At 42.5% G+C, this 24,884-nt stretch overlaps 1 protein-coding gene across 1 annotated transcript; it reads right to left on the bottom strand.

Annotated features, from left to right (window-relative positions):
- Positions 1-9,609: 9,609 nt before the first annotated feature.
- On the bottom strand, positions 9,610-18,125 carry LOC104538869 (chromosome unknown open reading frame, human C4orf48). The gene is made up of 4 exons (XM_010182225.1): positions 18,053-18,125; positions 15,782-15,924; positions 13,885-13,973; positions 9,610-9,733 (listed from the first exon to the last, which is right to left on the bottom strand). The coding sequence occupies exons 2-4, from the start codon at positions 15,903-15,905 to the stop codon at positions 9,662-9,664; spliced, it is 285 nt and encodes a 94-aa protein (XP_010180527.1). The 5' UTR covers positions 15,906-15,924; positions 18,053-18,125; the 3' UTR covers positions 9,610-9,661.
- Positions 18,126-24,884: the final 6,759 nt, after the last annotated feature.

Below are 24,884 nucleotides of genomic sequence, written 5' to 3'. Positions count from 1 at the left end.
TCTCCCACCTGCCTATGGAATATTATATCTACCTCCTCATACTGGTTTGGTGGTCTATAGCAAACTCCCATCATGATATCTGACTTGTTGGCCTTCCCCTTGGTTCTCACCCATAGGCACTCAACCCTATTGTCACTATCACTAATCTCTATGCAGTCATAGCACTCCTTAACATACATGGCCACCCCACCACCTTTCCTTCCTTGTCTATCCCTTCTGAAGAGCTTATACCCACCAATGGCAGCACTCCAGCTGTGTGACTCATTCCACCATGTTTCTGTGATAGCTACTACATCGTAGTTATTCTGATGCACAATAGCTTGTAGTTCCTCCTGCTTATTGTCCATGCTGCGTGCATTGGTGTAGACACACTTCAGTCGGGCTAAGGGCCCTGCCACCTTTTCACAGGGAGCAGTCCGAATTTCTGTCAAGCCATGTTCAGGGACTTCCACGGTTACCAACCCATCAGTGACACTTGTAACTTGATTACTGCATGGAACTCCATCCCCTACCTCCACTGGGACGTAGTCTGAAGAGTCTCACTAGTGCACCTTCCCACACATGTCGGCGCTCCACCCCCAGGCTCATCGCTAGCGAGATGTGTTTTATCCCCTTTCCCCCCTCCCCCCTTTGATAAGCTGGAAAGCACCATTTGTTCTAATATTTTTTCCAAGGCATCAATATAATACTTTCTAAAATTGTAACTGTTTTGTAAAATCTTTGTCATAATTGCTTGGTCTTTTCAGAAGGTAGGTGGAACAAGAAGTACAACCCACAGCATAAGGAAAGGAATTTGACATATCAGGGAGGAAGGGCAACCACAGAAGTAAGCTGAGGTGTTACTCACCTTAAACAACTTCAGAAAATATAAAAGGGGATCAGAGCAGAGAACTTGATATAAAGAGAAGCTGAATGTCCTGAAATATGTCACTTTCAGGATGCCAAGACTCCAAGGATATATCACAGCAAAGTTTTGCATAATTTTATAGGCATCCAATAAAGCCTTTCTGTGGGAGGATGGACTGGCTTTGTCCTGGTTTCTGACTGCTCAGCCACCCATTGCCCAGACTCAAGAGGGTGGCAGCACCACAGAAGGAGTCTTTGCTGAATTGGGCTACTGCCCTCCAGGCAGTACAATGTCATTGAACCTGCTTTCATTTGTGACAGCAGGGGGATCCCTCTCTATCCTCATTCAATTGGGTGGAAGGTGTTATTTCTGTGTTACACACACTACTAAGCTTAAAATAATGTCCTTTTTTTAAAATTGTAATTGCTTGGTGCCAATGTAAAACAACCAGACATTGCACTTGCAGAGTCAGGGCAGTTTTGGCATCAAACGCCGTGGTCTTTAAGAAGCATGAAAACCGCTCCCAGCTCCTCTTGCTGGCAGAACCATGTGGTCCAAGATGCAGCTCCCAATTCACAGGAACAGGAGCCAGTCTGCATGGAAAAGTTCCAGAAATCTGTGTTGTTCTGTCACCTCCAGCAAAGCTGAAGAAGGGAGAAGCAGGGAAGCACTTACATGACTTGCTTTGCTATTACATTCACTATTGCTTGCTACTATGAATAAGGGATACCAGTACTAAATTTATTTCAAAGAATGAGAGAATTCCAAGAGATTTGTAGGAATCCATGTGTTGACTGAGGAATGTCATAGTGAATCACAGAGGGCTGTTGGAAAGATTTGTACTTAAGTTTCTTTTTCTACAGAGAATCCATACCTTGGTGAACAAAAGAAGAGTTTCCTCCAAAATAATCAGAAACATCCAGACATTTATTGGGAAGATGATTGGTGAGGATAGACATCTGGTAGCTCCCTCAGAAAATCTCTTATTGATGCCTAGATATTACAGGTGTTGAAAGTTTCATCTTTGCAGTGGAGGAAGAAAAGGTCTGTACCTAACTAAAATCACTAACAGTAAAGGCCTGAGTTAAGTATGTGTGCACAAAAGGAAAGTGCAGGCAAAGGTTCTAATTTTACAACTTCATTATTATAGTAATGGATGTACACGGCAAACAGGGTGGTTAATCCCAGTCTAATATGAGGTGCTAAATCACTGCCTGCTAACATGGCCATGAGCCCTTTGCTGAACTCAGACAGAAGAAGACAGCACAGAGACAGAAGAATCTGTGTCTGGTTACTAATAATAGAGTGGCAAGAAAACACAGGCATAACTCCAGAAAGGTCAGGAAGCAAAACCAGATGCAAATGATGACAAAAACCATGTGAAGAGTTTGTTCTCTGTTCAGCAGAAGGGGAAAGTTGGTCAAGTTGACGCCTAGAAAATGATACAGGGCTCAGCTTTATCTACCAACAGAAATAAGATGAACTCGTGAGCAGGAGGCTAACATAACTGAAACCAGTGAACATGTTTTAGGTAAGAACATTTAGCAGTAATTTGGTTTGGTTACAAATGCTTGCAGGTTTGTGCCAGGTCACTTTTCCGTGTTTCCATCTGCCTAGAGGTCTCTTTTTACTCAGAGCTATCGCTAGATCTACCTCAAGATATTTAAAGAAGAAACTAAATCAACAACCATCAGCAATTATTGCTGAGAGTTCAGGGAAGATGTGATTTATACCAGCCATGGAAAAGGGTAAATGCAGCAACTATCTTTAAAAGGGGGAAGAGAAACTGGAAAATTACACACAAACCAGTTTTCCATCAATCCCTGAGAAAGTTTCAGAAGCAATAATCCCATCAAGTTTGTAAGCATTCGGAAAACAAAAAGTGGAGATGCAAATAAGAGGTATTTGTCAAGAATCAAGTCAAACCAGTTTAGTTTCCTTCTGTGACACAAGGTAACAGGCCTTGCAGGTAGGGAAACCCAAATTCAATCAACTTCAGGAAGATTTCTGAAGCTGTGTCACGCAGTGTTGTCAGAAGCAGACTAAGGAAACTGCTATACGGCCAGCAAAACTGCCTGGGTCAGTGCTGAGAAATAGCAATGGGCCACTGTCACCATGGAAAGATCTATTGCATGGGGTCTGCAGAGACTCACTTAGGTCCAGGGTTATTCAGCATTTCATTAGTCAGCTGGATAATGAGTAAGTGGAGTGGTCATTTAAGATGTAGCATCAGCCTGGGAGGCTATAAGCAATGCTGGGCAAGAAGGCTACACTCTAAATCATACAGACAAGTTGAAAAAAGGGATCTAAACCCAGAATAAAATCTGATAAGGATGAGAACAAGGTGCTGCACTTCATCAGGAATAATCATTGGCTCATATTTAGAAAGGGGAACAGCAGGTTAAGTAACACTTCTACAGTGGAGCTAGGGAGACATGAGCTGAAATCTGTCTACAGTATTCTGTCATTGCCAAAAAATGCAATTACACTGGGATATTAGAAAAGTGCAAGAGCTTGGACTGCCTTCAGCAAAAGGTCTGAGCTGTAGTACTGCATCTGGCTTGGTCACTACAACACAAGAAACTCGCAGAGACACCAACAGTGCAGAAATAACCCTTCCACACCTGCTTTTCGTGATTCTATGGTTACAAGAATCATTTTGCTTCCCAGGCAGCCACTTCCCAGCTCGCTGTGTTGTAATTCTAGCACAAACACAGACACCCTTGGGAGAAACTCATTGCTCTTGTGCAGCATCTGAAATTCAGAGTAACTTATTTCTCCTTCCTCGGTCATCAGGGCAAAGGCAAACTTTTTCTGGTCCAGGCAAGTAAGATGGCTAGAGAACACTCCCATTTTGGGATGGGTCTCTGATAAAGGAATTCAGACACATATGGCTGCAGGGCAGCTGTCAGGGCCCCCAGCTCCTTATTCCTCCTTTAAATAATTATTTCAGAGTCTTGCAGAGGAATTGTGAGGTGAGAGGCTAGTGCACTGTAGTTGCTTCAGCCCATAAAAAGAATAAATTGTATTGGTGGTTTTTTTTCTGACAGCCATCTCAGGCCCTGAGAAGGACTGAAATTAAAGCACCCTGTACTTATCTTGTCCCTCATGTCATGAGATAATGATTCCCCTTTGCTTGGTGGCTCAGTATCTTTTTAAACACCAAGTCAGAGGTTTGGTGGAGGAAAAAAGTCTCCCTCATGAAATGACACATTTGTTCTTGGCATCATTGCTTGACAAGTTCCCCATCTCAGCTTCCTGGAAAACCCTTCAAGAACTCAACCACAAGCTGAACTTGTCAGACTATGAGGATTTGAGACACAGCAGCTGTCCCAGCAAAGTCCACGCGACACTGCAAACAGGGATGTGGCTGCAAACAGGGAGTATGGTAGAAACTCAGCACCAAGACCCTTTAATGTCACCTCTAAGAGGCCTCTTTCACCACTGTCTAAGGTGTGGGAAACCATCCAGGCTTGATCAGTTTTCAAAATTCCACTGAAGCCAAGTGTGACAGGCGTCTTCAAACACCTTCTAAAGCCTCGAATGCTTTCTGCTACAGGAGGGGTTGCTGTCAAGATATTGTGAAATGAAGGGTTTTGGTTCCAAGAAAAAGTAAGAACCACCAGCAAAATACCGGTTTTCCTGGTTTATGTTCCAGGTTTGCATTGGACTGGTGGAAATCCAGCAACCGATCGTTGTGCTGGACAGGGGGTGAGTTTACAGCAGAGACAGAGGTTGTGTACGCTCAGTCTGAATGGCACTGCCAGTGAAGCTCAGCTGTTTGCCCTGCTACTGCCAGGCTTATCCCTCTCTAGGAAGACGCGAGCATGTCATTTTATACTTGCTAGAGAACTGTATAAAAATCCCCTCTGAGTTCACATGTTCTGAGAGCAGTTGATGTTCAGGAAGAACATGTCAAGTGGTTTTTTAAGTGCTGGGATTTGGGCACGTTATTCTGTGGCTCCCAAAACCAAAGTAACAAAAGGCACAGGCAGTTCTCTGCACACCCTGTATGTGCACACAGAAAGGGGAGGTGGGGAGATGTCATTTTATTTTAGAAAAGCTATCAATTTCTAGGACATGGTTCACCCTTCTATGGGTAAAATACAATTTGATTTTATGTTGTATATAAAACAAACCATACTTTAAATGTGCAATATACCAGCTGTCAAAAGGCATATTCAAACATTGCTCAGCTCCCACTTCAATGCGAGACTGAACTGTGCATTAGTTATATTCAGTGCTGTTGGCTGAAACCAGATACTTTTCACAGGCTGGATGCTTTATTACAGTGTAGATATAGTCCAGGATGAATGCAAGAGCTGCTTAGGCAAGAAATCATGTGTATCAAATTTACTGCATGGATGAAGTTCTGCTCCTTGACTGTGGAAGAGAAATAACCCACAGAGCTTTGAAAGTCAACTTACAGCACTAAAGGGACCTCCAGTGAAAGCCTTGACTATAAACATTCACAAAGGCTGGTAACTTTGATTTTGGTCCCGAAGTTTGTGTCTCTCCCCAGACACTATATTAAACTGAAAAGTTTCAGAGTGAAGCCACGGTCATCATTTTTAGATTGTGGTCGAGAACTAAATAGATATAACCTTACCAAACCTGGTATCACTGGGAACTTTAAACTCTGTTGGGATTTATGCAAAGGAAAATGCCAAGCTTCACCACACTCAGTGCAGAAGCCACACAAAATGATAGATTTTGTCAACATTGTTTGCCTAAATGAGCATTGGTTTGCTTAAAAGTTAGGCCAGACTTGGCATTAAAATGTAGTTTATGTTAGCAGATTTTTCCATTAATTTGGACTAGACTCAATTCTGTTATACAGATGAGCCCCCACACTTTCTGCTCATTTTGTAGGAGCCCCTTAGATAAATAACCTGCACATCAAATTGGCATGCATTAAATGTTCTTTGCACTTAAAGCTAAATAGAAGCTGTGTTTTGTCTCTACATTCTCTAATTATTAACACATGACTCTGCTGTAACGCAGCAACTGACATTCACAGAGAAAAAAATCTGCTGTATTTACATTTTCCCAGTGATGCCATTCCTTCAGTTCTCTGTCAGTGGCACCTACTGGCTTTTGCATAGCCAAATATTTTATGAAGTTTAGGAATAAAATAAAGGATTAGGGTAAAAATCAAGTTATAATGTTAAAAAAAAGAAAATAGCATCAATGCTTAGAAAATACCTTACAATTATATGTAGCTCAGGGCTAAGGCTACCTTTATGTTTGTCTGAGCATGAGCATTAAATGCTAAGTGCAGCTATTAATGCGCACACTTAGGAAATTCAGATCCCCTCACCCTAAAACAAGAACTTGAATACCGGCCTGCCCTGAAACCTGTGTCCTGCTTACCCTCTAACGGTAATTGATGACGGTCTAACTCGCATCAGCAGCCAGCAGCCTTCCCGGTTGATTTAGACACTCGAAGAAGAGTGAAGCTATATAAAGAATAATGAGAGAGTTGCCAGTCCTGTTCCACTTTCAAACTCTATTGACAAAGAGAACAACCTATAGTTTCATCACTTAAATGACCAGAAAAGTGCAGTATTGCTTTGATTTAAACAGCAAAAGGTGCTCAAGGCTACTGGAGACAAGCTGATATATTGGTAGGTTTTCTGCAAGTGCATGGTTCAGAGTAGAAATCAAATGATGACAGCCTTGACTGTCAGGAAAGAAAAGTGTAGGCAGACCAAAGCGAGAAATAGAATATATGCAGATATTTGTATTTCATTTCACATGACATCCATGTCTGAAACTCTTTTTCTTATGTTTTAAGCCACTTTTTAAAATTCAGGAGCTTGAAACTAGAGGAACAAGTCAGCATATTTTACACTGTGAATTTTATTTAGTAAGTTCACAACACCTGAAGGTGCGATGCTACCTTCCAGTGCTACTGACATGACAACTTCTTTGCCCCAGACAGCTTTCAGTGCAGTCACAAAGCAAGAGACAAGCACATAATGTACTACAGGGAACAAAAGAGGACAAGGTGTATGGTGAGAAGGATGCATGCATGTTCTGATGGCCCTATTATCACCCACCCCACCTATTCCTAGGTACATCTAATGGAACAGTTTGGATTTAACAGGGACCTTTGGATTTTGAGGAGAAAAAACGCACTTCCTGTAGGAGGCACGGCACAGCAGCAGTTTCAAGTATGATGGGAAGAGAAAGCCTGTTTGTACTAAAACTTTCCTTTTTTCTTGTTGAAAATGTCAAGCTTTTGGAGGGCAGAGAAAATATTTTCTATGCAGGGGAAGAGTGACAAGAGGCAGAACAGTGATGGCAGAGCCATCAAAGACACAGGACCGTAAGTCTGGAAGGCATTTCCCAGCTCAGCAGCACGACCACAGCAACAACCACTTTCAGACATTCTTCACATGCACAAGAGTTTGCTGCTCACAAGCTCATTGCTGTAAGATTTCTTTATGGCACAGGAGAGATGATCTGAATACGGTCAGTGATGTACTGGGCTGCAGAAGCAGGGCCACTGGCCTACTTCATGCTGCCCTGTACTTTGACAATGGGGAAACCCAGAACTTCAAGATTTCCTAAAAGTGTTTGTTTCTAAGGGATAAAATGGAGTGGCTCTCTGGAGCACAGCGAGTTTTGCTTTATGAGTTTGGGAAGAGGCTCATTTCTACATATAAGAACAACTACACCAGATCACATCAAACATCCTTTTGAGGCCAGCCTCTCATCCTTGGCACTGACGAATAAGAAATGTGTGGGGAAAAATATAAAACCAGGTCAACTGCAAACCAGGTTAATCTGCAACAATTTGTGGTTCAGGGACCTCCTGAATCAAGTTGGTGTTTTTATATTTAACAGTTTGCAGTAAGATTTTCAGGCATGAGTCTGAACAGCTGCTTTTTAAACCCATGTAAACTTTTAGGATCAGCAACATCCTGCAATGAGGACTTCCACAACTGAAACACATAATAGGTCAAGAGCATCATCCTCCTATTTGCTCTGACCCTGCCCACAGCTGGTTTTGTTCACTGCACCCCACTTCTTGTTTGGGAAGGGAACAAGAAGATAAATAGTTTTATCTGGTCACTTATGGTTTTAGAAACTTCTATCATCGTCTTCTTTACCCATCTCTTGTCTAGCCTGAAGACTCCCAGTCTGCACATTACTTTGTATTATCCTAGCTGCTTTTGTCAGCAGTTTATCTGGTTCTGCTCTACAAAAATGGTCTTGACTCTTGCCACTATATCATATTAAACCTGAGTTTACATATTCAAAGCCTTCAAAAGTTTCTGTTTGCTTGCCCAGAAAAGATACTCTGCTTGCTGGGGGCAATTTCCAGACCTCCCTGCCAATCCTTTTTCAGAACTGGTGGCATATTCGCTGTCTTCTGCTCTTCTGCTTATTTTCGTGGGTTTGAACAAGAGTGTATTGGATTTGTGTGGTGGTGTTTTGGTAGCAGGGCAAGGGCTGCAGGAGTGAGTGGCCGTGACAAAGAGGTAACACACAGCAGTCATTCAACTAAAGGAAAATAGGTAAGATGGGCTTTAAAGGAGCAGACAGCAATTTCCACTAGGAAATTCCCAGTTCCAACAGCTCTTCTGCAGACTGAAAGGAATCTTTAATTTTTCAGATTCAGAGGAAGAAAATAAGAAAGTTATTCCTTTTTCTGTATCTGTCTCCCTCCTGGCTGCTTTATCTTGAAGCAACAGCTATTATGTCCTGCGTTTCACTGCCCTGGTTCTGGTGATGCAAATCAGAAGGTCCAGGTGTAGCAAAATGACTGAAGGAAAATATTGCCACGTGATCAGATTTTCTTTTGTTCAAGCTGGTGTCTGTACAGACACCAAGGAAAAAACCATCAAGATCTACAGGTGTTTCCAGTTGTGCCAGAACATCTTATTACTCAACACCTGGCAAAACCAGCTGCTGGCCATGGCTGGGCTCCTGTCCACACTTACAAGCTGGTGAGATCACAGCATCCCAGTGGACAGCCCATGGATTAACTCAGCTTTGAGAGTAGAGTCTTCACCACCTGAACTGTTCTGGGGCTTCCTCCAGGTTCTGCAATGGGAATGTTGCTTTCCTGGTTAAAAATGGGTCCTTTCCCACAGTATTTAGAGATACAGTGGATTAAGAATGGAGTGTCCAGGGAAGGAGGGGAAGGAACTAAAGGTTTTCATTGAAAAAGACCACACCTTTATGCAGGATACCAGAAAACTCAGCATTAAGATACAGGCTGTTTTGGTCCAAGTACAGCACACATAACTCCTCATAACCCATACCTCATTACAGCTGACAGAGCTACAATGTGCCTGAATGTGGTCACAGTGAAGACAGCAAACAGAAAGGACTTCCATCCCCTTTAATACACAGGCAAAGCCTACAGAGACCACAGTTCCCCGTCTCAATATAACTGGGTAAATTGCCACAGAGATATGTTCATATTAGGGACAAAAAACAGCTGTGAGTGTCTCTAGAGCACTGCTGGCCATATTTATCTTGTGGGTTACACTTGGCCAACTCTGATTTAAAAATCAAAGCAGGTAATCTTTTCCCCCATTCTAATACCAAGTAACAGATTTACTGAATTGAGCCCTTACTGGCAACCCAGTGGATGTGAAAAGACGGTACTCTGAAAAAAAAACAAGAAACAAACCCGAAAAAACCCAGAACAGGCGAATACATAAGACACAACCCTGCAATTTCCTCAGTATATTGGGGCACACATGCTTGAAACATGAACTCCATAAAGCTGTATTTTATACAGCTGCTTTTTAAAAACCACTGAACAGGTGATACTCCTCAGCTGGCCTCCAGGGTTCAGTTCAGCAGATTTGCAGCTACACAGTCACACAGATTTCTCTTTTCCACCTGAAGAAGCAGAGTTTCTGTCTATAAGAGGGGGAAACAAAAGCAACATTAAAAAAACAGCATCAGCACTGTAAAACTAATTAACTCCTAAAGAAAAGTCCACTTAACTTTTGTTCTAAGATTTGGGCTTGGTATGAGATGAGACTTCAGGTAACAATCAGAGTTATTGCTTATTGCTCTGCAAAATAATTTCGCTTTTGCAGGATTAACTGGCATACCAATGTAGCAATACTTTCTGCGACGTGGAGAAATTCAGTCCAGTACACATTCATCTTTTTCACATTAGTACATTTAATGTGTCTAGGTCTTGTTATTTTTGTTTAAAGTCTTTCTTCCAATCTTACTTCAGCTGCAAAAGTTGAAGCATAAGCTTTCAACTTCATGAGAGGCTTAAAAAAATAAAAATCTATTGGAAATTATCCTTTTAATTAAAAACAGACTCAAAGAATTAAATGGGTCACAAGGGAGGTGTCCCTGCCCATGGCAGGAGGGTTGGACTGGATGATCTTTAAGGTCCCTTCCAATCCAAACCATTTTATGATTATATGATTCTACGCTATCAGTTTGTCTATTGTGAGCTGAAGCTGTACCTGAGAATTGGGACTTCCTCCTTGCTGTCACGGGACACACTAGCTGTGGGAACACCACTCATCAAATTAACCCCCACTGGTGTAACCAGGTACAGAAAACAGGGCATTCTGAAGACTACCAGCTGTAAATGCCAGTGAAATCCATCCTTAATCTGCCTGTCTTGTGATTTTCGTATGAGATGGAATTGCCGTGTGATTAAAGGCTGTGTTTTAAAAGCAGTGTTTATCCATTGACCCACATCAGCTAAAGGCACTCAGAGCAGAGCTGTGCTGAAGCATCCTGCTTACCACCTGCCTTCTTAGTAGAGGAAAAGCCATCTATTAGTCAGGTTTGTTTTTTTTCCCAAGGTGATAAATCACTAGACACTATCCTGTGGTTCAGTTTTAAATTGAGTATCACTTTTGATTGTTTCAGCTACCCTGCAAAACTGGAAAGATCTGATCAGACTTTGCTAATCACCTAAGAGACAGTCGATCACCACCTTCTAACCATCTCCTTGACATCATTTGCAATGGTTTGAATAAGGGAGGTTGACAGCATGCCAACAGCTTTGGAGCCAAGCCCCAAGGCTGCTTACCATCGTCTATATCTTTAATAACATTTTCAAGCCTTTGTTTTCACTTTCATAGGCATATCTTGCTTAATGTGCTTTGAACGTTCCAAATAAAAATTGACAGTTTAGAAAGGAATAAAGAACAAAATGAATGGCACTGAATACAGCTTTGCTGACTGTGTAGTGAGCATGATCACAAAAACATTTGCAGAGATTTGTTACTGTCCCCTGGTGGGTTAAAGCATGTTTGAAAAAAAAAAAAAGAAGAGCTGCACCTGCCACATACTGTACTTTGGCTGAGTAGTGACTGACAGATATCGCCAGAAAAGATTGACAGCAATGAAGCTGGTGAGGGGTGTGGAGCACAAACCACATGAGGAGCGGCTGAGGGAACTGGGGCTGTTCAGTCTGGAGAAGAGGAGGATGAGGGGAGACCTTATTGCCCTCTACAACTACCCAAAAGGAGGGTGTAACAAAGTGGGGGTCAGCCTCTTCTCCCAGGTAACAAGTAATAGGATGAGAGGAAATGGCCTCAAGTTGTGCCAGAGGAAGTTTAGATTGGATATTAGGAAAAACTTCCTCACTGAAAGGGTTATCAGGCACTGGACCAGGCTGCCCAGGGAAGTGGTGGAGTCACCATTCCTGGAGGTGTTTAAAAGACAGGTAGATGAGGTGCTTAGAGACATGGTTTAGTAGTGGACAGGTTATGGTTGGACTCAAGGATCTTAAAGGTCTTTTCTATGATTCTATGGAAACAGTACACGGGGGCAAACAGATCTGGTTCGTGCACAGGCAGTCACCAGCCTCTCAGGGGTGGTCTGCGACTCCTCTTCCTGCAGGAATAAAATGCAGCAGGCCCATCAATCAGTGAGTGATCAGTGCAGGTTACAAGTGTGCCTAGGCTTGTAAAAAAAAGGACACTCATAAAAGGTTATGTGACCCATGAGTCGGTTTGCTTTGTGACATACCATGCAGATCAACACAGGGCCAAATTAAGTGTGAAAACTCTTGAGCTGAGCAATAAAATTATATGGTTTCCCCTGTACAGAACTGCGGGGTGAGATTTGCTGGAGAAATGAAATGGGAATTTCCGCTCTAAGCTTTTGGGAATTCATCCCCCTCCAAGACAGTTAAGAGCTGCTTAGTCATCATCTAAAAATCTTGCCTGCAAACAAAAGAGAGTTTTTCAATGAAATCACTGTCTCCACTGGGAATATTAACAAAGGGAATTGTATTTTCAGGGATGGAAACATTTGCCCCACTAAGCAGCAAAACAGAGTAAAATAGTCAAATGTAAAATATATATGTGGCTGAAAGCAATTGTCTTAAAACTCCCAGTTTGCATCAAATTGAGCCACAGCTGAATAATCAAACTAAGAATTGAAGCACTGCAGAAAGCGGTTCCAAAAAGTGCTCAACTATTAAATATTTCCATGTCTTTTGAAGATGTAGGCAGAGTTCCTAGCTTAATGACTCAAATAGGCCTGTCCTAGTCCACAGAGGAAGGATCACAATATGGATTCAATTATTTAGATTTTAAAGTGATAAGGAAGAGATAGGTTTGTTTTGGTGAGAGAATATCATGGAGCCACATTTCCAGGCTTCTTGTCAAATCTACAACTGTGAAAGTCAATAGCAGGACATTCCTCTCAACCAAACCTTTTTTGTGTTCTCATTTCCTCTCCTTGGCTGTCTTTTATTTTTATTTTTATTTTCTAAAGAGTATTAAAATACAGTTGCTATCTTTGGAGCTCTTGTTGTTACTCCTGCTTTGGGTATCTGTATTTTATAAAGCTGCTCTCTTGATCTGCAAGCTGTAGGTGCCATAAAGGTCACTGCCACAGCCAGACAACCAGAGAAGATTTCAGTAGTTGAGATATTTTTGAATCAATATATAGAAATTCTGGCAAAAAGTTCAGCAGCTTGTAAAAGAAGGAAAAGGTGTGCTAGAAACACTTTACAGCACAATCCGAACATCTTGTCTGGGCTATGTACAGTGTCAGCCGATGTATTAATTAACAAGATTTCTTCATGAAGAAGCCTACAATACATTTGACCTGTAATTATTGAACAGATTTTGTTTAACTGTGAATGTCCTACATACCCATCTGGTTCTGCTGGAATGCTTGTTTGGATTTTGTGGTATGTCACAATTCAAGGCATCTTCATTCCTGCACCTGCATTTTCACCTAAACATCATGGACCCTGCTCAGAGTCACCTCAAGTCTTATTTCAAAGATGCCAGTTCACAGGCTTTGAACTGCGAACAACCTTGACCAGAGATTAGAAAAGCAAAAAAGTTTGAGTGCCTTCTGTTGAAAAATCTGTGCAAGAGTGTGGATATACACAGGAGGTGGGGAGAAGCTACCCTCCTGAGACACTGCTATCTGACAGCAGCTGGGATACAGCGAGTCACAGACTGCAGGCTCCAGCAGCAAGAGACAGATTAAAGTTTCCTCACAGAAGGAAGACATCAACCTTGGCAAATTCTCCAGGCTGACTGCAAGCCAAACAAGTTTTGTTCCCTCTGCTGTTCTACTTTGTGGCATTTTGCATCATTATAGAATCAGAGCAATGTAAAAAGTATCTGCAAGATTATGTTTTCCCTCTCCACAGGGGTAAAAGCATGTACAGGGGAATATTTTATTTTAGTAGGTTTTCTGTTTGAGCTGGCTCTCTCCTTTTGGATAATAAATATGCTCTCACCTTACTCTCCCTAACCTAGAAACAAAGGTGTGTGCTCGCATTAGCAAAGAGAATAGCAGCGCTAATGGCTGTAACTCAGCAAGAGGACAGAGGGCTGAGGACTGTCAGTTTACTCTTTCCTAAGCTTCCCAGTGTTCCTGATACCCCAAGGCAGAAGAATTCCACAGATTACTGCCTAGAGAGATGAAATGTAATTACGAAGCCTCACCTTAGAAGATAGGACAGTTGACTGAGTGTCTTGTGCCAAATCCATCCACCTTATCTACTTTTCTTCAGAGCATTTTCTTCTGTATTAAAAAAAAGAAATGGACTGTTTACTTACCCTCATGTCTAGATTATACGCTGTCTTCTTTAAATCCTGCAGAGCCCTCTGCATGAACTCAAATGCATGGCAATCAACACAGGGACGACCTAGGAGAGCATTTGGTAGAGCATTTACTAGAGAATCATGTCTATATGGCATGAAGTATTAAGTAAAAGGAATAAGAAGTGATTTTGAGTATGAGAAAGAGCTACAGAAAGAGTCCACAGAGTGAGTACTCTTGACAGAGTATGTACTCTTGGACAATCCAGGTTATTATAAATGGTCCATCATGATGATCCACCCACTCCCCCAATGACAACAGAATTACTTCAACAGATCTTCCTCCTTTCTTGCTGTTTCCCTAACCCTTCTCTTGTCACAGTTGATAGTGTGGAAACACTAAACCTATAACTTGAGTCTTTCATTTTGCTTCACCAACCCTGAGCACATTTTCAACCTCATCTTCAGATTTTTCTGATTTTTCACAAATTACTTCTGAAACCATGAACCTGTTCCCTGGAAATTCTTGTCTCTTAATCTCACGAACTTGAGCTCTAAATAGAAAACTAATGGAAAAAAAATGACTACATTATCACAGAGACGGATCACTCGGCCTCTAATGTGGATTTTATACAGCTTTACCCAAAGCTAATGAAGAAAGCAGCAGATAAACACAATGCCCTGTCCTTAGTGGGCACTGCTGATAAGCAGAACTGCTGCATTCTGGTCTAATTGTAGTGTTTAAGATAGTATTCCCATATCTAGATATCCAGACTGCAGGTCACAAGGCTTGCTTTGCCTTGATCACCATGTAACACAAAGCTGTGTCCTAACAGATAGCAGTACTGAGGCAGAACAAATATAGACATGATGAAATGTCTTCAAATCACCAGGCTCTACATATGCTCTTATTTGCTTCTCAGCGCCTGTGTCTCTTTGACAGCTTCATAGGAAATATTGCGTAAGTGAGAAATTCTGAGTGCAGGTTTACTTTGCTCTTTGAGGTCTGGTAAGGAAGAAAGGATGAAACCTAGAGTGATGGTGGAAAATCCTGCAGTGTCTGCCAGCCTATTTGCAAACACTTGATATATGACTGATTACTACATCTCTCTGATAAGCTGGAGTATGAGCTTCCAGCTCATTATCTGTGTGCTAACCAGCAGATAGGAATCCTGACTGCTGGAGAAAAGGAGTCTGCCAAATTTTAACTGGTTAGGAGAAAAAAAAGGGATAAAAAATAAACATTGAACAGCATTACAGACCTCCTCTTTCATTGTCGTACCACCACTCAACCTTAGTGTTATTATATATGCACCAGACATACAGAGAGGACAACATTTTCCACATCAACAACTCGATGCAAGGACCTGCTATTATGTTTATGATGTAAATAAAACTCAACATAGATAAGCAAAGGAGAATTAGGTGGTTGAAGCCTGCAAGACTAAGTGTTGACAAAGTGTGCTTTCTTGGCATTTCATTGTGAATTAGTGGCCAGCCCAGCCCTAAACCACGACAGAATTTAATTAAAACTACTGACTTTAATATAGACATTACCAACAATGAAAAATGTAATGAACAGTCAATTTCAGTTGAAAAAAGCAAGTCTCAAGACTGTCTCTGAAAACCAAACAGGGTGAGTCCTGGCATAGAAAGTTCTAAAACAATGACAGGGCTGTACAAAAGAAAAGGTACAGAACAGTAGCAGATTTGGGGTAAAAGCAAGACAGAAACAGGCAGGAGATAAGAGTGAAGCAGGACAAAAACAGGTATTGCTATCAAGTTGTGATTTTAAAACTTCATAAGCAAGACATGGCCAAAGTAGTTTGGTTTGGACAAGCTTCAGTGATGTGAAGTCTTGCAACATTAAAACTACAGTATGGGCTGTACGAGAGGACTGTAGCGTGGTACGTACTTTCAGCTGGTATGGCTGTTCCTGCTTCTTGATCAGATGTGACAGGCTCCGTGAGCAGCAGTGCAACCACAAAAACTAGAGGAACTGTAAGGACCACTCTTCTCAGAAGGCAGGGTGCCAGCATCTTGGGAACAGGTGCCTCTCTGTTTATCAAGAGACACAAACAGGTCAGTGAGGAACATTAGAGGTACAAGGGTCTTGTTGTGAGGAACTTCATGTTCCTGATGGCTAAAGCACTGGCAGTCTTCCTTTGAAAGAAAAAAATACCAAAACATACCAGAAGATCTAGAGCATGGACAGAAGTTCTTTGTATTTTTCCAGCAGCGCACATACAACTCGACTGGGAAAGCATGTCCCTAGACATGTAGGAGAAGATCAGAAGTCCCTAGACAGTTTTTGGTTTCATTTGCAAGCCTGGATGTCAGCAACTTTGTCTGCTCAGTGACTCCAATCCTTTTTCTAACAACACAGCCCCAGACCAGCACATGAATCTGGACAGCTGGTTCACTCTTAGGCTTTGAGATTGAACTTGCAGGGATTACAGAGCTGTCTGAAACAGACCTGAACCTAGAAATGAATCTTTTACCCACTCATTTGCTTTACTGATGCACCACCTTTTCACAAGTATAATAACTAAAGCTGATCATAAAAAACTACTCCTTTATGATAGTAGCTGAAGGAAAATACTTTTGTTAAACCTCCACAAATTCACAGGTAGAATTTCTAATGGTAAATGTATCAAAACTCTTTGACCTTCTCTTTCCCCACCTAATCTGGGCTTCAGACCTTTATTTGCAGCCATTCCTGAACATCACAGCCAGGCTACACCATGCCCTGAAGATAGGTAGAGTCTGGTCCAGCAACAGGTCCCCTTGACACAGAGGTAGCATTTCTGATAAGTACACAGGTTCCAAATGAAACATTTTCTTGATCCAACAGGTAAACTGTTCAGATCAAGAGGGAAGACAGGAAACTTGGACTGGCTCAAGCTGCAACTGCCTATTGCAGATTTCAATCCAAGCCTCAAGGATCCTGGCAAGGCTGCTAGGGTGGTCCTTAGTTCAGCCAAGTTTACTTGCCATTCCTATGTGTTCAAATGGAAGAAAGAATCAAATAAGGTTAAGTTGTAGCAACACAATAAAACCCATATGAACATTCTCTTTAGCTAAAGCCAGAAAGGCAGGACAACATTCTGCCTCTTCCTGATTTTTAAGCCGGTACATACTAAGCAAAAGGTGTTGCATAAGAACATCAAATCTGCATGCGCTGAATGCAAGAGTACAGCAGTCCCCAAACCATTTGGTATTTCACATTTGGAAGGGCAATAGAGGGAGAGAGGAAAGGAAAGGTTTTTCCCCATCTTGCCACAAGCACAGAATGGGACAAGGTTGCTCTTTAACATACACAACCCACCATTTCAGACACAGCAAATCTGAAGGTGCAAATTCTGCATGAACACTTGCAGCACGTGAGAACCAGCAATTCATCCAGGAAAGGAGCAACGTTACACACATCCCCTTCCTGTGCACCTCAACCTAAACATAGGAGTAGGAGATGGTTTGGAAACAAAAGACACACATGTACCCATAGAGTCACAGATATATTTGGGCCCACAAAAAATTTAGATCTGGTAGTGTAATTCCTATAAACTCAGAACTGGGCTTTCTATCCATCCCACTATTTAGAAGTGAATTGATGTGACCCTTTTTCTTATTTCTACAATCCTTAAAATAAAGGGATCAAAATCATAACAAGCAGCTTGGGTTTTCTGTTTTAATTAACTGTGATATGCAATCAAAGCAAGTACAATCGAAGACACCAGGCTTTGCAACACAATGCAGCAGAGTGTCTCCAAGTAACAGTAAATTAGGATAATAGCAGCCTCCTTTGAAAGTACCTAATGCAGAAGCCTCTTGGTCAGCAGGAGCAGAGGCTATTCTCATTGCTGACTATGAGTGCTAGAAAGGTTCAACAAAACAAAGCAGATAGCTGTTAAACTTTTTCAGGATACCTCACACATCACCCACCCCAGCTTCATATGGGAGCCCTGCTGCACAATAACTGCTCCCTGAGTGCAGCAATCACCTTAGGCCACATCTAATACTGCCTCTTAGTTATTCCATGGGAATTTGCTATCTGCAAGGAATAATCATAATAGGCTTCAAGGGTGGTCCTTCTCTGCAGTGCAACTGGGAGCGGAGACAGAGCGGTGCATGGGCTTCTGTGAAAGAGAAAAGTCACCCCCTCAAACAAAGGAAAAAATATCAGTACCTGATCTCTCTCTCGTCTTTGTGATGGTCTCTTTGAAATGGCCGCTGCAAACCGCTAACAGAAGAAGTGCAGCATTTCTGAGCATGTGCACTGTCTCTTTTTAACCTTCTCTGAAAGAGGTTATTACTATGGGGAGATTTCTGCCATGGCAACAATGCAGAGCACTGCAGCACACAGCGCAGATTTAAAGAGGAACGGGCTGTGTCTCCCAGGTCTGGGGAAAGATGTTTCTGCTTTGACATGCGAGTCCCAGCAGCAGCCTACCTGCCCCAGGTAAGGTTTTTAAAGCCAGGCCATTTGATTCACCTCTCTTGAAGTCTGCTGAATGGTTTTCCCGAAGTCTGCTACCCTCTGTGTGGTGCCTGATTCAAGCAACTTACCTCCCTAATGCCCGAAAGTAACCACGACAAATTACACCTGCTTTACGGGAAACCAGGAAAAACCATGGGATGGCACTCAGGACCTGCAGGACACACGGCAGGTGAGCCTTTGGCAAAGGCCAGGAATTGTTCAGTGCACAGTCTGCCGCTTGAATGGTTGAGTTACAGGGGTCATAACCACTCATGCTGCTTTCCTGGAACAGCTGCAGGAGTGCAGGCACTTAAAGTCTGAGTGGGAACTTGAGTCTGAACTCAGAGTAAACTTCACCCACTGTTCCCCTTTCAGTGCCCCACAAGCTGTACCTCAGAACAACACCAACAGCACTTGTGCTGAATGCAATACAACAGTGGGGCACAGATGATAAAAGTGCTTTTGCCAAAGCAAATTTAAGTTCAAGGGTCGCATCTTCCCCCTCAAAACCCATTTCCCATCACAAACTAGACACCAGCAGTTCCTGGTCCAGGGCAAACGGGTGCAGGTGAGGGCAGGCACAGCACTGGGAAGCCCGCACAGAACTTCAAAGAGCCCACGCTCTGTGTTTGCTTTAGCCGGGTCAGTAGGAACTCAGTCTTAAATGGGGAAAGTTGGGGGTGCTCAGTGTCCAGGAAGGTCAGGCACACATTTTGTTTTTTCCTTCTCAGAATTATGACTTAGTTGCTGGCTAACATTTTTCTTTTCAATGTGCTCTATAACTTGTCTCTCCCATATGGCCCTAAGGGAATGGTTTGCTCCCATTAATTCAACTTTAAAAGTAATTTGATAGAATTTCAGGTTGGTTTCAGGTGTGTAACTATGATGCAATATGAAGTTACAGCATCCATGAGTAGAGTCAAGAGGGGATTAATCATAGTACTGCCATCCTTATATATCACCAAAAAAATAGATAGAAAGGGAAAATAGTTTTTAGAGACTGTTCTTTTGGGCAAAGAAGATTTAGCATTGTTCTTGCAGAGATAATCATACAGGATTTGGTCTGATTAAATATCTGCCTATACACAAATTAAAAAGGCAGAACTTTATTGACCATTCTGAGCCCTCTAATCTCACACCTTGCCCTCTGTTCCTGATAAATGACATAGATATTCACATATATAGATATGCACACATATCTATAGATGCCTTTTCTTAACCTGTGCTCTTGATCGTTCCCAGTAATTCTTACCCCATTCTCCCGAACCCTGTCCTTTCTCTATCACAACAGTAACACCACGCATCCAGCCCCGGTAGCTTGGGTGTTGTCACTGATTCATTGCCCTAGACCCATGCAATGGGCTTCTGACTCCATTAAATGCAATTTTGAAGATCTGTTTCTGCCATTCTCAGCTGCCAAATTCCTTGCTCTAAGCATCTCATACCAGCTCCTGTGACCTCCTTTCTTTAGCCTTGTTCTAAATCTACTTGTCCTGCAAGGAACAACTTATTTTTTAGGGTTTTAACCACATTTCCTCTTTAGTCACTTCTCCCCACCCTGCACTGTGTTAAGCACCAGCTTTTCTCTTCACTGAAGCTAATGGTTTCTGAACTGGAAAATATCAGTTCACCAAGGAGATCTTCCACAGAGAAGGCAGAGATCCAATTTTAGGATATTTTTATTTGAAAATTGTTTGGAAAAAATATTTTGACAATTTCCAAATTGATAATTTCTGGCTTTCTGCTTCAAAATTATTTACTTTTTGAAACCAAATCTTAACTGAGTAAAAATACATTTCATGCTCAGTTCATGGCACTGCAGAGTGGGAGCAGCTCTTATGTTGAGCTCTTATGTGGGCACATCCCCACCAGAACTTTCCAACCCCAATAAAATCTTCCCTTCTCTTATTTCACTCATGCACAGATGCCAGCCCAAGGACACCCCAAAACTGGAAGTACAGACTAGAACTGGGACTATACAGCACCTGCACAACACCAGTTTCACTGGTGTGCCCAAAGTCGCAGTGGTGGTCATACAGTGCCTCAGGCTGAACAGGAAAAGTTACATTTGAGTGAAAGCTGGAGCTCCTGACTTCCCAGCTGCCCTGGGGGAATCGTTCATGAGGTAAGCAGAATTTATAGATTCTTTTTTTAATGAAGTCAAACACAATAGATTTTTTTCCAAGATCCCCACCAGCTAAAAAGCATCAAAGCACTGTTTCTGAGATTTCAATTTTTCATCTTGATAGCACATGTTTTGATACTATAAATATTTCTGTGGGATTGGGAGAAAAGCTCAAGCCTTTACCTCTAAGCCTCTTCACTGCTTGCTCTCCTCAGCTCTTAAATCTAATACTCTGTCACAGCAGAAAACTTTCTTCCTTCATTAAAGATAACAGATTCTGTCACTCCTCCTGCAGACACTTTTATGCTTTCTTGCAGTCTGCCTTCTAAATCATGGTAAAAATCTCCCCACAAGGTACCATCTTGTCTTCCATCAAATCCCCCTTTAAGCTTTACCTCCGCCACAACTCCTACAGAGCGCTGCTGTTTGGCAGGGCCTGGGGAGGAAGCTGGCTGTGGCTGCTGGCGCAATGCAAATGTGCTCATTATACCAATATCTCGCTGCCTCACAGCTCTCGCAGAGTCCCCTCCTTGTCACCCCACCGTAATCTTGGGCTGCGATAGCCCGAGGGCAGGGGCTGCGTTTGCCCTTGTTGGTGCAGCACCACCAGGCTGCAGTGCTGGTGGAGGCCTTCGGGCAGATGTGATGAATAGTCATGTCACACTACCTAAAGCTGATCACATTGTCCCACACTCCGATGTATGAGTTATTCATAGAGTAAGCCTCTTATTCTTTTCCTTCTGCTTTAAAGCTCCTGGGAAGTGTCAGAGTGACCAGATTAAGAAATGAAGCCTGCCTTTGTTCCTTGAACAGGTCTCACATATCTTGGTAGTGGCAAATAATTGCAATTGTTCTTCCTTCCATTTTCCCCACTGGTAATTTCAGGAACAGTTTCCTTGTCAGCAGCTCCCATTCCTGCAGTCCCTATCTGTCAGAGTATGGCACATCTGAAATCATTCAGGGCCCCAGAAGTCTTGAGTTCCAGTGTAACACCAAGGCTGGGCTCACATCCAAGTCTGACTTCTCCACACAGCTCTTAGGGAGACCTGCACTGTCAGAACTACTTACGGGATTTTGGGCAAGATGCTAAACTGAGGTCAAATCTTTCAGCATCCCTCTGGGAGTTGAGAAGCATTTAAAAATCCAATGGCAATATTCAGGAAGAGTTGGAATTAGCTGGGCTATCCTTGGCTTGCACTGTCCCTATCCATCCTCCTGCACACACATCTTTGGGGAAATAAGCTGTGTTCCAAGCTGTGCTTGAGCTATTTCTAGGCACACAATAGTTGCAACTTTAACTCATTTGCCAAGTCCACGGGGATGTCTCGAGTGCTTTGCAGCAACTTATACAAATGTGCATGCATAGGAATGGGCTTTGAACCAGAGCAGAACAAACTGCTGGCTTGCCAAGCTTCCCATCCTGGCACCAGACTTCAGAGCCCAGGGGTCTCTGCTAACTTGGGTGTTCTAGATAGGTAAAGAGGAGATCTCTTAGCTGAGAGGCAGTGCACCACCAGCCAGTTTCCTTGCAAAGGCTGCCTTGAAAAATGGCAACTGAGGAAACCAAAGGAAATGAGATTGCTAAAACTGGAAGCTATCAATGACCCTTTTCTCATGTGATTTACATGCACATACACATGAATGTATGCAGAAAGGCAGCATCAGGCTCTAGTGAGTACAAGATGCCCATCCGGTTTTAGGCAGACAAATGCACGGCAGCTCTGCTTTCAGACTGTTCATTCACTGTCTACTTCCAACACGTTACAATACGCAAGGCAGTAAAGTATCTTGTGACCCAGCAATACCAAACTCACCTTATTAAACATGATGGGAGCTCTGCAGCTCTGAGACTGTGCAGAATGCACAACAAATCAGTCTTGTTGAGGGCATTTGCCTGCACAAGTAGCTTCAGAAGAAATATGGCGAATCTAGAGTCTGACCAGAATTAGAAAATGCTGCAAAATCTTCCTTCCTTTCAATAGCCAGCAACCAGGAAGTTGAAATGCTGAAATGCTCCACTGAAATGCTTTTTTTTCTCCTGACCTCTTTCTAATCTTCACATTTACCCACTTAAAAAGCAACAAAAATCCCTACCATGGGCAAAAAAGGTTTATTCTAAGGGGATGAGGATGTGGAAGGAAAACTAATATGCCATGATGATAGATGTATTTTAAAAACTCTAGAACATACAGATACATATATTACTTTAAGGTCAGGCTGGATTGGGCTTTGAGCAACCTCATCTAGGGAGAGATGTCCCTGCCTGTGGCTGGGAAGCTGAACTAGGTGATCTTTAAAAGTCTCTTCCAACTCAAGGCATCCTATGATTCTATGATTAATAGATGGCAGAAAATCTTAGAAAACTGAAAAGTCAGGAAAAGGATTATTTTCTTCTTATGGACAAAAAATAATAAGCTGCCCATCTATACAAAGCAAACTCTGTGTACTCCCATCCCTCTCCATTGGAAGGGCAAAGATTCATCTATAGCTCATTTACTGATAGGAGAGGGAGGTAATGATAAATTTAATTTTGTCAAGTAGCCTGAAGGACATGTGTGGAGCAGCCCCACATACAGGTCAGATTGAAGGGAAATCTCCTTTTGTGGAGAAAAGAGCAAGCACGGTCATGCAGGATGCAGACAAAAGTGACGGGCTGAAGTTAAGATAGCCCCAAAGCAAGAGTATGAGACAAGAAAGTAGGTTGGATAGGGAGAGAAAAAGAAGGGCTAGTTTAGCTGGAAAAGTGGAGGGAAGATCCATTTTCTTAAACCTTTCAAGTCCTCAGATGAGACTGGTCTAATTGGGATGGACAGGAATGCTTTATATTTGGAGGGGAACAACAAATATTTTTTTTCTAGACTGTGTCAGAAATGTCAGCAGTGATACACAACACTCTGGGGACAAAAGCACGTCTAGAACTGATCCATGAAGTACAAAGTGTTGCTCAAGAAGCATAGACATCAGAGTGACACATGGTAAGGAGTGGGATACCATCATGCAACTTTGCTGTATGGAGTACACTTTAGGTATGTCCCATTACCATGACTTCTGCAGGTTACTGTTTTTAGAAATGTAAACCTCAGCAAATCAAGAAAAACAGGATTTTCACTGTTATGGAGGAACCCAGAACTGTCAGAAAGCCATAAGCATGGCTGCCTGATAGGAGAATCTGCCTGCCAAAACAGCTGAACACTCCTTCCAAAATTCAGCTCTGCCTGAGAGGTAGTTGGACAGGTGCTCATACAATTTTAATAGCTTGAAACAGTGCTTATGGTTAAAAGCAGGAGTGAGTTATTTACAATGCAGCTAAATTTTTTAGGTGAGGAGGAAGAGAAATCACAAAAGGTATTTTACTGGGTGCTTAGGGATGTGCATAGGACAGAGATGTGCACAGTTGAGAGAAAAGGAAAGAAGTGTCTCAATTAAGCTCTTCCCTTTGCCTCTGCTCCTTTCATATATTCCTCTTGTCTCTTACACAACTTCTGCTGCAATTATTCATTCTCTCTCTCTCTGTCTCTTAGTTCTTTCCCCCCATTTGACATCCTTGGTTCTCTCAGCCCCTGATATTTTCCTGCAATCCAATGCCCAGGTGCAGTGTGTGAACACTGACCCCTGGTTTGGACTCCCCCTCAGCTGTCTGAGTGCACTTTAGCAACCCTCCGAATAAACAGTTGCTTGTGCACCTCTCCACCACTTTATCCCTCTGCCAAAATGCTATCGTTTTCTAGAAAGATGGCTGGAGCAAACACCTTGGCTTCTCATCCCCTTGTAGTTGATAGCTTGGCATAGTATGCGAGAACGGATCATAGAGTGCTTTGTAAAGGGTGAGATGGAGCATCACCCAATGACTACGTGCCTGTCCCATCGGCCAGAATTAGCATCAGCTCAGCTGCTTTTCTACTCCTAACACAGCCAGCTCCAAGCAACAGAGATGTAGATGAATGCAAAACAAAGAGAAGCTCCTGGTTTTAAAAGTCATGTAACCACCTTGAGAACTTCAAACATGTGCAGAATTCTCTCAAAATACTGCAGAGTCAATGGCATAGGTTCCCCAGCAGCAGTCAATAAATCAATGTGGGTATTGGGACTGTGTGGGATCAGTGTATATCAGCTGTCTGGGGACAGTAGCACACAAACATACACTTTGTAAAAAAGGAATGTTATAGGCAGGAGAGGTCTGGGAGAAAAATCCCCTCAATACATCTCCCAGAAAATAACAGCTGGCTCCAAGTCAAACCCTCAGCCCTTAACAGGAGGCGCTAGGGCTACTGAAGAAGCCCTCACTACAGGTTTTCCACCTTTTCCACACTGAGGCCCATCCATTTTGCCTTTTCTAGGACTTTCCACTTATTTTTAGGGACATGGGAAAGACAAGGCAGTAACCACCCGGTTATTCCTGTTCATTGCTTCTGGATG

The sequence above is a fragment of the Mesitornis unicolor genome, unplaced genomic scaffold (assembly GCF_000695765.1).
Source record: "Mesitornis unicolor isolate BGI_N332 unplaced genomic scaffold, ASM69576v1 scaffold1084, whole genome shotgun sequence".
In the NCBI taxonomy this organism is placed as follows: Eukaryota; Metazoa; Chordata; class Aves; order Mesitornithiformes; family Mesitornithidae; genus Mesitornis; species Mesitornis unicolor.
This window is presented reverse-complemented; position numbering and strand designations above follow the sequence as displayed.